The 14,707-nt window shown below is 52.0% G+C and overlaps 1 protein-coding gene across 31 annotated transcripts in view; it reads left to right on the top strand.

Annotated features, from left to right (window-relative positions):
• The window catches only part of SSBP3 (single stranded DNA binding protein 3), a 53,553-nt gene extending 42,496 nt beyond the window's left edge, over positions 1 to 11,057 (top strand). For 5 of the 31 annotated variants that reach the window (XM_059821895.1, XM_059821917.1, XM_059821910.1 and 2 more), the window contains 12 exons: positions 2,444 to 2,503; positions 4,632 to 4,698; positions 4,806 to 4,882; positions 7,778 to 7,842; positions 7,952 to 8,000; positions 8,331 to 8,366; positions 8,581 to 8,635; positions 9,128 to 9,198; positions 9,738 to 9,816; positions 10,064 to 10,092; positions 10,278 to 10,379; positions 10,960 to 11,057. In XM_059821895.1, the coding sequence (XP_059677878.1) occupies positions 2,444 to 2,503; positions 4,632 to 4,698; positions 4,806 to 4,882; positions 7,778 to 7,842; positions 7,952 to 8,000; positions 8,331 to 8,366; positions 8,581 to 8,635; positions 9,128 to 9,198; positions 9,738 to 9,816; positions 10,064 to 10,092; positions 10,278 to 10,379; positions 10,960 to 10,989 (720 nt within the window). In that variant the 3' untranslated portion in view covers positions 10,990 to 11,057. Of the gene's footprint in view, positions 1 to 1,621; positions 1,703 to 2,443; positions 2,504 to 4,631; positions 4,699 to 4,805; positions 4,883 to 7,753; positions 7,843 to 7,951; positions 8,001 to 8,330; positions 8,367 to 8,529; positions 8,636 to 9,127; positions 9,199 to 9,737; positions 9,817 to 10,063; positions 10,093 to 10,277; positions 10,384 to 10,602; positions 10,611 to 10,959 lie in introns of all 31 variants that reach the window. The other 26 variants (XM_059821918.1, XM_059821916.1, XM_059821903.1 and 23 more) reach the window with 21 other exon arrangements.
• Positions 11,058 to 14,707: the final 3,650 nt, after the last annotated feature.

Below are 14,707 nucleotides of genomic sequence, written 5' to 3'. Positions count from 1 at the left end.
GTTGATGCTACAGTTGGACCACAGAGGTTTGTCTTCTCCGCTCTGGTGGGACGTGGATGGAGAAGGCAGTTGTGTTGGCACCGGGAGGGTTGTCCTGAGGTGCTGTGACCTCTTCCAGACGAGGTTCGCCGGGCAGGAGGGGCAGGGGCTGGGTGCCTTCGGCTCCTGGAGAATAAATGGTGGTGTAAATGGTGGGACTTGATTCCCCGGGCGCAGCGGCTGGAGCCGGGAGGCTGGCAGGAGGCTGTTGGTTTAAATCCGCTTGGCTCCATCTCGCCGCCGAACCGTTCAAATAAAAAAAAAAAAGGAAAAAAAAAAAACCCACCCTCTTACTTTATTTACATTGCACTCAAGTTTCCGCTGTACAAAAGATTTGCAGGTGCAAATATGTCCTGCCTTCATTAACTTCCCCTCCCTTTTTAATTTATGTGATTTCAATTTTCCTTCCCTGTACTGTTAATTAGGGGACCCTCTAATCAGTACCATTATCACAGTGGTATTCATGTTTAGGAAAGCTGCTAAACAAATGCTTGCAAAATTGCTAAATGGCTAATTAATGTCTGTTAATTAAGAAAATTGCTCATGGTAACAAACCATGCCATTGCTGGCAGCAGCTAGAAGGCGAACACTTGTTGAAATTAGTAACGAGGCAGGTAGAGAACATCTGCTCCGGCGCCGGTCCTGGAGCCTGCCATCGCTTCCCATCACCTACTGACAAAGCTCGTTTGCTTTCTCTACGGGTTACACCTCCTTTGACTCAAAAAATACTTTTTTTTTTTACCTTACGTTAACACGCACCGGTGTATTCTTGCACTGAGCTTGAGGTTTTTCCAAGCAAATTTTCATTTCGTGCTTTTAAGGGAAATTAAAAAAAAAATAAGTGGGCGTTCAAGCCCAAAATGTCAGTGGCTGCTGCATTGCAGCCTTAAACCTGCACCGACTAATCTCTCCTTTTTTCCCCTAGACATCCTTTCTTTGCTCGCAAGCCATTTTACTCGCATCCGTAGGGAATCCACCTCGAGGAATGATGTTGCTTCCGTACTGGCTGGCGATGCAGCCCCGCTTGTGCCGGCCAAACGCTGCCCAGGCGCGAGCTGGGACGTGCTCCTCGTCCTCTGCGCTCGCTCCAGCTCCTCCACTGAACCACGGTCAAAAAAAAGCAAACCCAGAGGTGTCTCCAACCTTTGGGATGAGAGAGGAGAAAACGATATTTTTTTTGGTTTGGGGGTGTTTTTTGTATTCCCCCCAACCTCTCTGGTCCTCTCCTGCATATTTTTTCTTTCTCGTTGCACGCCCTTGCAAAGTGTTTCCCTGTGTGTTTATCATTGCAGACTTGGTTGAACTACCGGACCGTTTACCGTCAATGTGGCTGCTGTATTTTGACAGATGTTCTGATTTTTAATTTTTTTTTTTTTTTTGCATATATCATTATTCATTGTTCAGCTGCAAATGAATAGAAACTCAATTAAAAAGAGGAGAAAAAACAAAAAGGAAAAAAAAAAATGAAAAACGGGAGAACTGACTCCCCGACAAAACAGGTCCACCCGTCAATCCTTTTTTTAGCTCTTTCTGCGCTTTCATGTGCTAATCTATAACCTCCTTCTACTGTCTGACCTCACAGGGACCGCCTGGGTCACAGCCCTCGCCACACGCACAGCCTCCACCCCACAACCCTAACAGCATGATGGGACCCCACAGTCAGGTAAAGACACTAGCGATGGGTAGGGCTGTGAACCGCGACGTGCGCTCGATTTGCTTTTTTTTTTTTTTCCCCTCTATAAGCATGCTGGGCAGCGGGTACCCGCTCCCCCGGGGAGCATCCCCCCGGGCACCCCAGCTCCGAAGCGAAGTATTGGTTTTTTTCCCATTTTTTTTCTTTTTTTTTTTTTTTTTTTTTTGGATGTGCAGTTGTCAATGGACTGAGAAGTCAATCGTGGGTATCAGACTTTTACCTTCCCAAGGTAGCCTGAGAAATTTAACTTGGTGTGGGTTTTTAAGCTTCTGTTAGTAGCAGCAGTTGTAAAAAAAAGTTACTTTAAGTCTTTCTTCTTTTTTTTTTCAGTACTTAGCACTGGGGGTTTTTTTGTGTGTGCGTGTCTGTATGTGCTTATTTGCCACTTTTTTTAATATATCTCTATATATTTAAACTTGAACAGTATCTAACACTCAGGGTTTCCCATGCACTAATTTTAACAGCCTCACCTAGTATTGCCGATGTCAAACGCTCTCAAACAATAAACCTACAGAGAAAATGTTTAAAAAACGGACTCCGGACACCTTTTTCTTTTTTTTTTTTTTTTATTTTGCAACTTAACTTTTTTAAAAAGGATGTCTCCAGAAAAAAAAAAAAGCCAAAAACAGTGTGTACAGTCTAACCGGCGTGCGTGGGGAGCGTGCTGCCTCCCCGCAGCTCGGCCCTGACCTCCCTTTTGTGTCCCCGCAGCCGTTCATGTCGCCGCGCTACGCCGGAGGTCCCCGGCCCCCCATCAGGATGGGCAACCAGGTACTGCGCTCCCGGGCTCCGTGCCGGCGGGTTTCCTGGGGATGGCTTTTATTTGGGAAGGGGGGACAAGGGCCAGGTGTCCTGCAGGTGCTCCTTGGGTTTGGATGGGAGGCATCGCCTCCCTCGGGCATCCTCCGTTTTCTCGGTGCTGGAGCATCAAGTGTTACCTAACCGTTTTATTTTAATTATTTTTTTTTGAGGTTCGGGCATACCCAGGGTGTAAGCGGCGGTGGGGCATGTGCTGCTGTTTATTTTTTTTATTTGTGGTGGTTTCAGCGCGGCCGTGCCATGCCCCAGGCTCGCTGCCCGGCTGGATTTTCCCTGCAATCGCAGAAAATTAAAGGGATGGAGATAATCCTGCTGCTGGGTTGACCGAGCGCTTAGATCAGCGGCGGGGTCAAGCAGGGCAGGCCACTGCTGAATTTTTTGGGTTGGGTTTATCCTCTTATCCCAGCTTAAACAAGGGCAGTTTGTTTCTGGCCTTACGGACGGAGGCTTCCACCCCACGCGTGCCTGGACGCGTGGCCTTTGGTCGAGGAATTCATCTCGTTCCCGACGATGCCGTGCGGATCCGTAGGGTAATGACCGCACCAGAGGTCACTTGTCATTAAGGAGAAATGAAAGGAAACCTGTAATTCCGTTGAGTAGCAAAGGTGACTCTGCACAAATTGTCTTGGGAGCTTGTTTTTTGGCTAACAACATTATTTTTATATAGCTCTCATTGGCAGAAAGAGCGGAATAGTCAGGAAATAGGATGTAGCAGCTTGCTTCGTGTCTGTGCTTGCTGGATTCGAGACCTGAACCGCTGGAACTTGCAAAACGATGGAGAGACAGCTGAGATGTAGCTGAGAAAAACTCAAGGGGGGCTGATGTAGGACCCCCAAGCCCAGCTGGGCTGGAAGAGCCTCCCGCCCCGAGCACCGGTGGCGGGTTTAGCGAGGTATTGATCAACGGCAGCTTCTCACAGGGCAGTTTTAATGGACCCCAGGCTGGTCCCCAGTGCCGCTGGAGGTGAGCACGTTGAGCTGGGGCAGGCAGGAGAGGCAGGGGACCCGTTTGGGGTGGCTGCTCCTGCAGTGGGGTCGAGCATCCAGGCTAAAGTTAATTAGAAAGATTTAATTTTTTTCCCCCCAAACACCACATATAAAACACAGGTTTTGTACCTACTCAGAGCTCGGCGAGGTTCTGGTCGCATCCAGAGGGACAAGAGGAGTAAATAGGCAGGCAGGAAGGTCAGGCAGCAGAAGTGTAAATATCCATCACTGCAACCCCCCTGGTTTATCTTCCTCCTGCTGCCAGCTTCCAAGCTGCAAAAAAATTGGGATTGGGCAGATTCTGCCTCGGCGCGGCTGTGCGCACCTGGTGCCTACGCTGTGCTCCAGCGGTGGGATCTGTCTGTGTCGGTATTCAGATAAAAGGCAGCGCTGTAGCAAAACTGTTTACAGTTTGCTTCCCCCAGGCAGATGGTATCTGCGTTTTTCTCCCCCTTTATCTGTTTTTCTCCCCCTTTATCTGTTCGGAGCAGCCTTTGAACTTTAAATAGCCTCATGTCCTGAGCAGAGCTGGGTTTGGGGAGGGGGGAGCATCCGCCTTCCCCTCCTGCCTGCGTGGGGACGGGTCCAAACGCTGGTCTGCTGCAAATGGAGCATCTCCCCGTCGGCAGCCGATGAATCGCTGTAACCTGTATGGTTTGGCCCTGGTGCTGTGTAAAAACCGGGGAGCCGCACTGCCCGTCTCCTTTCCCTGCCGGCTTTGACGCCTCTGCCCCGTGCAGCCCGGGCTTTCCCCGGCTCCCCTAAAACTCGGCAGCTGGACGGCACACAGCCTGCGGGGAGAGGAGGAAACGCTGGCTCCTCGTTTGGTTTTTAGAGGGTGTCTGCGAAAGGAAAGAGGAGGCAAACGCCCGGAGGCTGTAGGAAGATGCCCGGGATTCAGGATGCAGTGGGATGCAGCGGGATGCGGGATGCTCGGGCAGCCGCCAGTCGTGCTGCGGCAGGAGGGGGGGTGCATCCCAGGGAGCACACCGAGGAGCCCCCTGAAAGCCTAAAGCCTTGACCCAAATCTCTCTCTGTAGGCTGCATTTTAGCAATCACTATTTTCTTTAATCTTCCTCCCCTTGTTTTCACAGCCCCCGGGCGCCGTTCCCGGTACACAGCCGTTGCTGCCCAATTCGATGGATCCCACGCGACAGCAAGGTAAACCCAGCGGAGCAGGCTTGAACATTGATATTTCTCGTTAGCTGTTAATTTGGGACCCGAAGTGGCTGCTGTGCCGTGTAACGCCCCTGCTTTCCTCCCAACAGGGCACCCTAACATGGGCGGCCCCATGCAAAGGATGAATCCTCCACGAGGGATGGGCCCCATGGGTCCCGGTCCGCAGGTAAGCCCAGCACCGAAGAGCATCTTACGGCTCGGCAAACACCGCGCATCATCGAAACAACCTCCTGGGGCTCAAAGGGCTGGGAGTTTCCTCCCCACACCCTGTTCCCCCATTAGTGTTAATGCGTTTTACATTAGTCTTGCCTCTGGAAATCCCTCCTTTGAACATGAGTGAGGTCTTCAGAGCTCATTAAGGGTATCGCAACCTCCCTCCTGCCCTTCCGTCAAAGGGGATGGCACTTAGTGCCGCGCCGGAGCAGCCTTTGAGTGCATTACACTGCCTGCCTGGGAAATAGTTACGACCCTAACAGCAGGAAAGGGAAAGGAGGCTTGCATTAAAAATAAATAAATAAAAAGAAATGGCAGAGATCCCTTTAGCAGGGGAATAAGGCTTTCCTCTGCGAGGTTCCCCTCCGCCTGCCCTGCCTGCTGCCTGCTTGAGCTCTCTATTTCAGGAAAGGGGAGTAAACTCTTGAAATTAAGCAGATCTGGGTTAATATATGCTGTCTTCCCATTGATTCACTTTACGGAGCGGCTTGTTGTTGACTCACTCCTGTTTGTTCCTTCTATGAGACTTCAAAACCAGATTACCATATTTTGGTTGGAGGTTTATCCTCTCTGCATCGTCGCCTACGTCGAGTTTGTAGTGCGAGGATCAGAGTCTGTCAAGAGACGAGCGGGAGCGCTGGAGTTTTGTTTTGTTTTTCCCCCAGAGACTGTTGAGATAAGCGAATATTGTGTAAAGAGGGAGTTGTGTCATCTCTTTTTAACACCAACCTGAGGATGCTGCTCAGGGACGCCCAGCCGTCTCCGCAGGCACCCGGATCCATCCTAGAGCAGGGGATAAAAAACCTGCCTGAGCATCGTTTCGCGGACGAGCCCTCCAATAGCAAAACCGGGGATGCTTTGAGTGCTGCTGCTGTGCTTAAAATCCTCCTTTCCTGGCGGACTGCACCCGAAAACCATGGCATTTGTTAGCGTGGCCTGCGCCAAGGAGAGCGGCGGCGGTTTGCCTGGGGGAGGCTGCTCGCTTCCCACTTGCAAAGCTCGCCGCGAAACTTGGAAGCCGCGAGCGCGCGCTCAGCGCCGCGTGGGATGGCGGCGGCTCTGGGAACCGGCAGGAGTTGTGAAATGTTCAGAGCTTTATTTTTGACTCTGCCGTTCCCTGTGTACGTACATTAGGGAGAGGGTTTTTAAAAGGCAGCCTTCCGCTGGAGGAGCGCTGGGCTTCCCAATCTGGCACCCGTGGGGTGCTGCTTCCCCGCAGCCATCCAGGAACCAGCCAGCGCCTGTGCGGGCAGCCACCAAAAATACCGAACCAAACCCAGCAGCCCCTCACACCTTGCATGGCCAGGGCTTTTTTTTCGTGAAGCTTTGCAACAGGACCTTCCCAAATACTCCTTAAATTGCTCCGAAGGACTGCAGAGTATCCAGCCAGGACATCCTGGCGTCCTGACAACAGCTAGTTATTACGCACCGACGATGAATCATCCCTTACAGCCGATTGCCGCTGCCTTTTTCCCTTTAATAGTCGCAGTTTTAGCTCTGCAGAAGCCAGGATTAGGTTTGCCGGTGCCTCTGTGAAGAGGGTTTGTAGCTCGCTGGGTTTCAGCGGTGTCTTGCCGGAGCCCAGCATCCAGGTCGCTCAGCACAGCTGCGTTCCCTCTCCACCCTCCCTGAGCATCTTTCAGATGGCTTCGTTTTCCAGCCTTTCAGCTCCAATTAAAAACGCTGAGCTTTTTTTTTTTTTTTTTTAAACAAGGGGTTTGATGCTGCTATTCAGTGTAAATGGCTGGAATTTCGATCAATTAAGGGCTTGCTGGTAATTTGTTTGGGGAAAACCCTTTTCTGCCTCTTCAAAACAAACTTCGGTGATTCCCTCAGCTCCCGTGCGTCCATAAATCCAGGAAAAAATCGACGGCATTGAAGTATTGCACTTAAAATCCAGCTTGGAGCGCACCAAGGAGCTGCAAAATAGGGAACGGCCAGCCATCCCCCCTCCTGCCCTAGCAATTTTTTCTCTAAATGGCAGAAATACAGCCCAAAAGGATGCATCGCGGGGGGGATCGGTGGGAGGGGAGGAGCGGCAGCGCGACCTAAATCCGGCTGCACGTTGCCCAGAGGGCACAGGGAGCAAAGCCGCAGACCAAATGGAGCACAGCATTCGGGGGATTCCTTTTCCTTCGCTGCCTTGGGCTTGGCTTTGTACTAGAGCTGGGTTTAGGAGATGAGGGATGCAGATCTGAGGTTCCCAGTCCTGGCTGGAGTCTAAGCTGGGGTGGAATAAGCCAGGAGAGGAGCCCCAAGGGGCTGCCTGCCCTCGCCTGCTCCCCGTGGCTTCAGATCCTCTCCAGGAGATGTAGCAGAGAGCTGGGAAGCAATGGGAAAACAAGCCTGGCTTGGTTTTCCCTAGTCCCTCCATCATCCTGGGAGCAGGGGATGCTCTGTCTCGGGGGGAGCTCGTGCAGCCTTTTCCGTCCTTACGCTGCAGCAATAACCTTCCAAGCGACGCCTTTTTTCCTCCTCCTGCCCCTGTTTTCTCCTGCACAAAAAGACAAACTCCAAAGGCTGTTGTTGGCGCCTGGGGGCTGCGAGCAGATTTGTCTCCCGGAGCTGGGAGAGGGCTGTTTTCCCTCCGCCAGCGTGGCATCAGAGACCCGGGGGGGACGTTGGGGCTCAGCCTGGCTCCCTTCCATATTCAGTTGCCTGTTTTTTTTATACACACAATTGGTAATTGCCTCTATGTTCATCATCATCTATTTTTTCTTTTTAAAGCTCATTTTTGCAAACTAACCTTCTTGGGTTCTTGTTTGTTTGTTGGGGTTTTTTTCCCTTCTCTTGTCTTCTCCGTTCTCCCTTCCCGTTACGGTAGACTGACCCTTGGTTATCGTTGCAGAACTACGGCAGCGGCATGAGACCTCCACCCAACTCCCTAGGTCCCGGCATGCCTGGAATTAACATGTAAGGCAAACCCCGTGCCGGGGAGGTTTGGCCGCCGACTCGGGCTTGGCGGGACTGTTCGGATAAAAACACAACATACGTTTTTTTCCCTGTTTCGTTTTGACCCCAGGGGGCCGGGAGCCGGCAGACCGTGGCCGAACCCCAGCAGTGCTAACTCAGTGAGTATCCCACGGACCTTGAAGCAAGAGCGGGGCCGGTCGGGAACCGTCCCGCAACTGAGGCCATTCCCCGTTCGCTGAATCCTGCTAACGAGAGGGGGTTCCCCAGCCTCTCGTTTAGGCACTGCCCCTGCATCTAAAGCCTAAGCCCTGCTCCTGTGCTGCTCTCCCTGCGGTGGGGTGCAGCTGTGGGGGCTGCTGTGCCCTGGGACACCCATCCTGGCCGGGCTGGGGGGGGCGGTGGGGGCTCTCAGCTGTGCCCTGCTGGGGTCCAGCCCGTGGGAGCCCCTCTGCACCCCACGGCTGAACCTGTCTTTCTTCTCTCTATAGATCCCATACTCTTCTTCATCGCCTGGTACATACGTGGTGAGTCCTCCTCCTCCATCTGTCCGTCCTGTCGTCGGGGTGCAGAGACGTTACGGCTCGGGGAGCTCATGCGGTTTGGTGGGGAATTGGTGCCGTGGTGGGGGCCGGGCTGGGTTCGGGCGTGCGAGGTCCAGGTAGGGGAGGTGTTTGAAAACGTGGGGAGGTGGGCGATGCTCGTGTTTGCGCGGCTGACCCCCACTTTGTCTCTCCGCAGGGTCCGCCCGGCGGCGGCGGTCCTCCGGGGACACCCATCATGCCTAGTCCCGCAGGTACGAACCCCCCGAGACCCCCCCCGCGCCGGGGCCAGCCCTCCCGGACTCCTGGTGGGAGACTCCCATACCTGGGGATGCGCTGCCGAGCATGGGCACCCCCTGCCCAACCTCCGATAACGAATTTACGTAGCTTTTGCTTTTCCGGGGAGCGAGTGGCGTGGGCTGCTTGACTTCGGGACGGCATCTGGGGATGTTCCTATATCCCCCTATGGATCTGGATGCTGCGGGGCTCGGGGAGGTGAGGAGCGCTACACGGCGGGGAATTACCTCCCCGCGCTTCCAGCCAGGAGTTGAATTATTTTTCACAGTTGAATTTCTGTGATTAAAAACTTTGTGGATCTTCATTAAATACAAATTAGCCAGAAAATGGTGGTACTTAGAGGGAATTTTAGGTGATAAAATACAAAAGAATGAGTTCAAGTGGCATGAGTTTGTTTTAATTAAGAAATGAATTAATCACCCGACTTACTGGGCTTCACTGTTCCACAGATTCAACAAATTCAAGTGACAACATCTACACAATGATTAATCCAGTACCGCCCGCAGGCAGTCGATCGAATGTAAGTCTGCTTTCTAATAATTTACATATCAGATACCATAACAAATCATAATTAACTTCATCAGTTGAGAGTAAAGCAGTTTAATTGATTTCAGCCATTTGTTACAAAACAGAAATAAAACAAACCATCAAAAAGCGATTAACTCTTCGGTGACTTTGTTCATTTTTTATGCTTATTAAGAGAGCGGCGGTCCTGCTGCTCCGGCCGAGGTGGTGGCAGCTGCGTGCCCGGCGAGATGCTGTGTTTTGCGGGATACGGGCAGACTTAAATCTCGTTAAATGCTGGTTGGAGGGAGCCCTCTGCGCTGCCATGGCTCTGGGTCTGCCCACGCCTGTCTGGCCAAATTTTATGGGTGAACCCGCAAGACCATGAGCCCCCAGACGTGTCCGGAGCCTCAGGGGGTGGATGCGTCCCTCCTGTCGCCCTGCTCCTCAGGGATGGCTGGGGAGGGGACCGTCCCCGGGAGCTGCCGGGGCCGTGGCAGACGTGCGGGCTGGTTTTGTGGCTGATTTTGGTTTTGTTGCCTTTTTCATCCGCAGTTCCCGATGGGCCCCGGCTCCGACGGCCCCATGGGTGGCATGGGCGGCATGGAGCCCCATCACATGAACGGATCGTTAGGTGAGAGCCCGCGCGGGGGCTGTGGCTGGGGGAGCCCTGCCGTGCCTTCGCTCCCCGGGGACGGTGGCAGAGCATCCCAGTGCCTGCACCCATCCCGGGGTGAGCCCCCAGTTCAGACCGGTGCTCGAAGCAGAGCCTTTGGCTGGAAATCAGAAGGGGAGTGGGGGGGGAGCGGGGCAGGGGGGCACAGGGGCCATCGCTGCATGCTCAGTAAGGCTGCTCTCCTTTTGTGTGTCCCCCTGTGCAGGGTCAGGAGACATAGATGGACTTCCAAAAGTAAGTGAGTTGCAGAGCGGGTGTGTGGGCCCCCCTTTTCTTGGCACTGGGGTGCTGGTGTGACCCCGATGGATGGGGACACATCGAGGGGATGTGACCGGGGCAAGCAGGGCTGCATCCTGCCCCCACGGCATTTTGGGGGACACAGGGACCTGCTCACCACCTTGCCCCCCCATCTCCCGCAGAATTCTCCAAACAACATAAGTGGCATTAGCAATCCCCCGGGCACTCCAAGAGACGACGGGGAGCTGGGAGGCAACTTTCTCCATTCCTTCCAAAATGACAATGTGAGTGAGTGCCTCCCTGGGGACGGGGGGATGGTCCCCCCGGGGCGTCCCGGCAGGGGGGCGGGTGGGCTTGGCGGTGGGTGACTTTGGGACCTGGTTGTGCTGTGTGTGAGCTGCTCCGGGACAGAAAGTGGGGAGGAAGAAATACGCTGGTGGGTGCAAGCTTGGGTCCTCGGTGGGATGGGGCGTACCGAGGGAGGGGAGAGGATCCTGCAGGACGGAGAGGAGCCGGTGCAGATGCAGCCAGCTGTGCTGGCCTCACCGATGCGAGGTGCTGTGCGTGGCTGCAGACACCCCTCCTCTTCTTCCTCTGTTAGCAGCATATACACGCGTGCATGTTAATGATTTGTTTTAAATTGCATCTCGCCCCATACTGTTCTGCTGATTTTCTCCCCGGAAAAGCAAGTTACAGAGCAGATTACGCCTGATAAATTCGAGTCTCCAGCACATCCTCTCCTCCTGATTTACTAGATCCAATTAGGTTGCTGTATAGTTGTCATCAGCCTCCTTTTGCATCCCCCTTCGGTGTCTGGGGGTCTGGCCCGCCTGGTTTCTCACCCTGGCTCTGTCTCTCTTCCAGTATTCCCCCAGCATGACGATGAGTGTGTGATTTCCCTCCCCCTCCTCCTCTCCAGGATCAAGAGAGTCAGCTGCCGTTCGGAGGATCTCAACGAATTATGCAAGAAGAAGAAGAAGAAGAAGCTAGGTGTATGGGCAGGGAGACGCGTGGCGGGGGCCAAAACCCCAGGTTTAGTTTCATGCAATAAAAAGGCTGAACTTTTTATTCCATAAAACATGAAGGACAAAACTTAAAATATTTCAAGACGTGACAAGACCCTTCTTTGTGCAGAAGGGTTTATATATGTACATGACACTTCTTTTTGGAAACAAACGGAAGCCTCTAGCACCCAACTCCGATCTCTTTGCTTTGTTCTTTTAAATAAAGACAGAAACCGAACCTGTTGTATGTTTGTGCCGTGCGACACCAGGAAGCTAGTCTAGATATGAAATCTCATGTTGTCTCTGTTGTAGTCATTTTTTTAAATAAACTGGACAGTTTACAATGGTGGTTTTCGTTCAGAAGGCCTGTTTTTTTTTTTTTTTTGTTTGGGGTTTTTTTTTTTTCCCTTCTATTTTTGGGGTTTTTTGGTTTGTTTGCAGCACAACGCTTCCTCCTCCAGTTAACAAGATCTGCTTTGGGGAAGAGACTCCACCACCTCGTTATAAACTTATTAATGCAGGTGACCCCCTTCTAGGATCACATCCTCGAATGAATCGTGATCTTGCTCTCTGTGACTGTGGCATGCACTGTGTTAGTCTTCCCCCCCCCCTCCGAGTACAAGAAGAAATCTCTGTCCCTCCCCTCCCCAGAGTCCTTCAGCTGGTTCACTGCAAAAATTGATTTTATTTTTTTTTTTTAAATCCACCAAAAGAAAGGGTTAATCTGACCTGGGACTTTGAAACTGTGATCTCCAGCTAACTTTGGGGGCTTTGGGGGGGGGTTTATTTGCTTTGGGGGTATTTTGGGGGGTTTCTTTTCTTTAGAGATGTGCTCTTGTCAGGGTTTCACTTATCTATGATTTGGAACTGGATGGCGATATTTTTTAAGGAATTCTTGTTGTTAAAATGTAACCTTGCTATTCTGTAGGCTCACTCTGTAATAAGAAAATAAAAATTAATGGCAAGCATCGAAGGCCCTTCCTTCTGGCGGGAGAGGAAGGGACGAGCCAAGGCAGCGGGTTGGGCTCTCTGTACATGACACTACCCTGTAGTTTGGTCTTTGTTTTTTCTCCAGCTCCCATTTCTGCTCCATGTATATCATATTCTGTAAAATATTCTCTCCCTTGGATTTGACCTTTGTGCGGATTATTGAAAGCATTGTATCTTGTTTCAGTGTTTTTTCTTACCTTGTAGTCTGGTTCGAAAATTACCGAGGGGAAAAAAAATAATTATTATACATTGTAGTTTGTGTACGATATTTGTTGATAATGTTTTATTAAAGGGATGTCTTTTTTCCGCACCCCTTCATTGAAATGTTTTTGGGGAACATTTGGCTTGTTTTTATTATTCTGACTGCAAGACATGAGATGACAAAACTTCTTTTTTTTAGTGTGTAATACGATTTATTTTTTTTAAATGTTTGCCTTCTTTTTCCTAGGCATTTTAATTGTGCTTTACCTGTAGAAAGTTGCTGGGGAGGGAGGGGTGGGTGGGATGGGGGGGGGGGGGTCTGAGGGTGTCAGTCTCATAGTTACAGTCAGGTTAATATTTTCCAAGTAACGCTGAGAAATAACCGAATGCAGATTTGTTGCATCGCAGATATACCCGGGGACTCCCCAAGGGGTCAATCTTTTTTCCTTTTCTGCTTTCCATCTTGGTTGGGTTTTTTTTCCTCCCCCTGTTTTTTTTTTGTTCTGACACAAGGAAATGAAAGGACCAGTTTTAATGTATTTTAAAATGAATAGCTAAATTATTGTCTTCATTGGTATGGGATGGTTTTTTGAATGAAACGGTTCTCCCCCCCTTCTCTCCCCCACCCCATGCTGTAATAAATATCAACATAAACATTTGATTTCGGTGCTCTGCAGTTTGTTCCTGGTGTTTGCTGCCAGACCCGGGGCGGGGGGGGGGAGGATTTTTTCCAACCCTTATTTATCAAGGACCAAACCCCAGCTTCGGGACGTGGGAGCGGCGGTGATGCAGAGCCGAGAGGTGGCCGGTGTTGGGGGGGTCTGGCTGAGGCGGGGAAGAGGTGGACGGGGATTCGGCTGCAGTGCAGGACCAGGGGCCTGGGAGAGGTTTGGTTTAACGATCCTCACTTTTTTTTTGCGTTTGGTTTTTTTTAAGCATTTTTAAAATTCAGCTCTTGGCCTAGGAAGATGGTCTTTCTTGCCTGCACCCGGCTGAGGATGTGCTCGCTGGACCCTTGCCCTCCCCACACCCAACCTGCCTGGCTGCAGGTGGAGGGGGGCTTTCTGGAGCTAAAAGGGGGGGATTTTTCTTTTTTTTTTTGCACCCTGTCCCCCAGGGTTTCCCCATTAGAGGCCACAGGAGTTGGGACGCTGGCCTGGTGATGGAGGATGGCATCCCATGCAAGTTACAGCTCTGGGATGCCCCAGGAGAGGAGGTGGCTCTTGCTACCACCCGTTGCTGGAGTCCTGCACTACTGGGAGGTAAGGAAGGGAGGGGAAGGGATGCAACTGTCACCTTCAAAAATATGTATATATACACATATATAGGCTTGCAATGGGGTTTGCTGACCCCTCACGGGCAAGGGCTGGCTGCGGTGCAGGGTGGGTGTATGCACCGTTGCAGGATCCAACTTTGAACTGGCTGCTGGAGATGGAGGAAGCCCGGCACGGCTGACCTGGCTCCCCGACGGGCAGCGTCAGCAGCTGCTGCAGCATTTGGGGAAAGACTGGGGCTTTTTAGGTCTTAAGATGGGTGGTTGCAAGTGCCAGGTGCCTGAAACGCTCCCGGGAGCTGCTGTCTGAGCCTTGTTCTCTGCCTTTGACTAGTTCAGGCAGGATACGGCTGGCTGCGATTGTGCAGCTTCTCTCCCTCCTTGAGGGAACGTTGAAGCGTGGGCTGAAGGCTTGGGGGGGCTGCGAGCCACCCTGGAGCTCTGCCGGTCCTGGGAGATGCTCCCACCTGGTACCCACAGCCATGTCACTGCCGCAATTCCAGGAGCAAGAGCCGTGCAGTCGCAGATGCTCATGGAGCAGAGGGGCAAGGGGGCAATGCATTGGATGACTGCTGGGTTTGGGAACCACCCAGAAAAATCATCGTGCCTGCAGAGCCCATTAGCATGTAATTAACGGCGGGTCCAAGGAGCAGCGTGTGTTCACACCCTTTGCTACCTGTGCAGGTTTGCCTCCAGGTAACACCACAGATGTCCTCATGAGGGGTCTGCAGCCATGTCCTGATGCAGTTTTTGGTCCAAGCAACCACATCCCTCTGTGCTTTGCAGAAAGTAGCATGAAAGCGTTGGCCATCATTTGGAAATGCGACACCCCTGCCCCCCAAAGGCAATTAGTTGACCCTGCTGAGGACCTCCTGCCCTCCCAGATCCCCAGGGCCATCCCTGCCCCTGCTGCCCAGATCAAGGGGCAGCACTTCTGCCTGGTTTATTTTGGGGCATAGATAAGTCCCTCCCCTTGGTTCTTACTGTGTTACAGGCTAATTTTATTAAACACTGCCATGAAAAACTGCCAAGTTCCCTCCTCTAAACATCTCCTGAGCCCAACCCGAGGGATAATTGTCTCCCACATTAGTTTTCACAAAATCAAATGCGGGAGGAGAATCTGAACAATCAGGGGCTCCCGTCT

The sequence above is a fragment of the Gavia stellata genome, chromosome 10, assembly GCF_030936135.1.
Source record: "Gavia stellata isolate bGavSte3 chromosome 10, bGavSte3.hap2, whole genome shotgun sequence".
Taxonomy (NCBI): Eukaryota; Metazoa; Chordata; class Aves; order Gaviiformes; family Gaviidae; genus Gavia; species Gavia stellata.
This window is presented reverse-complemented; position numbering and strand designations above follow the sequence as displayed.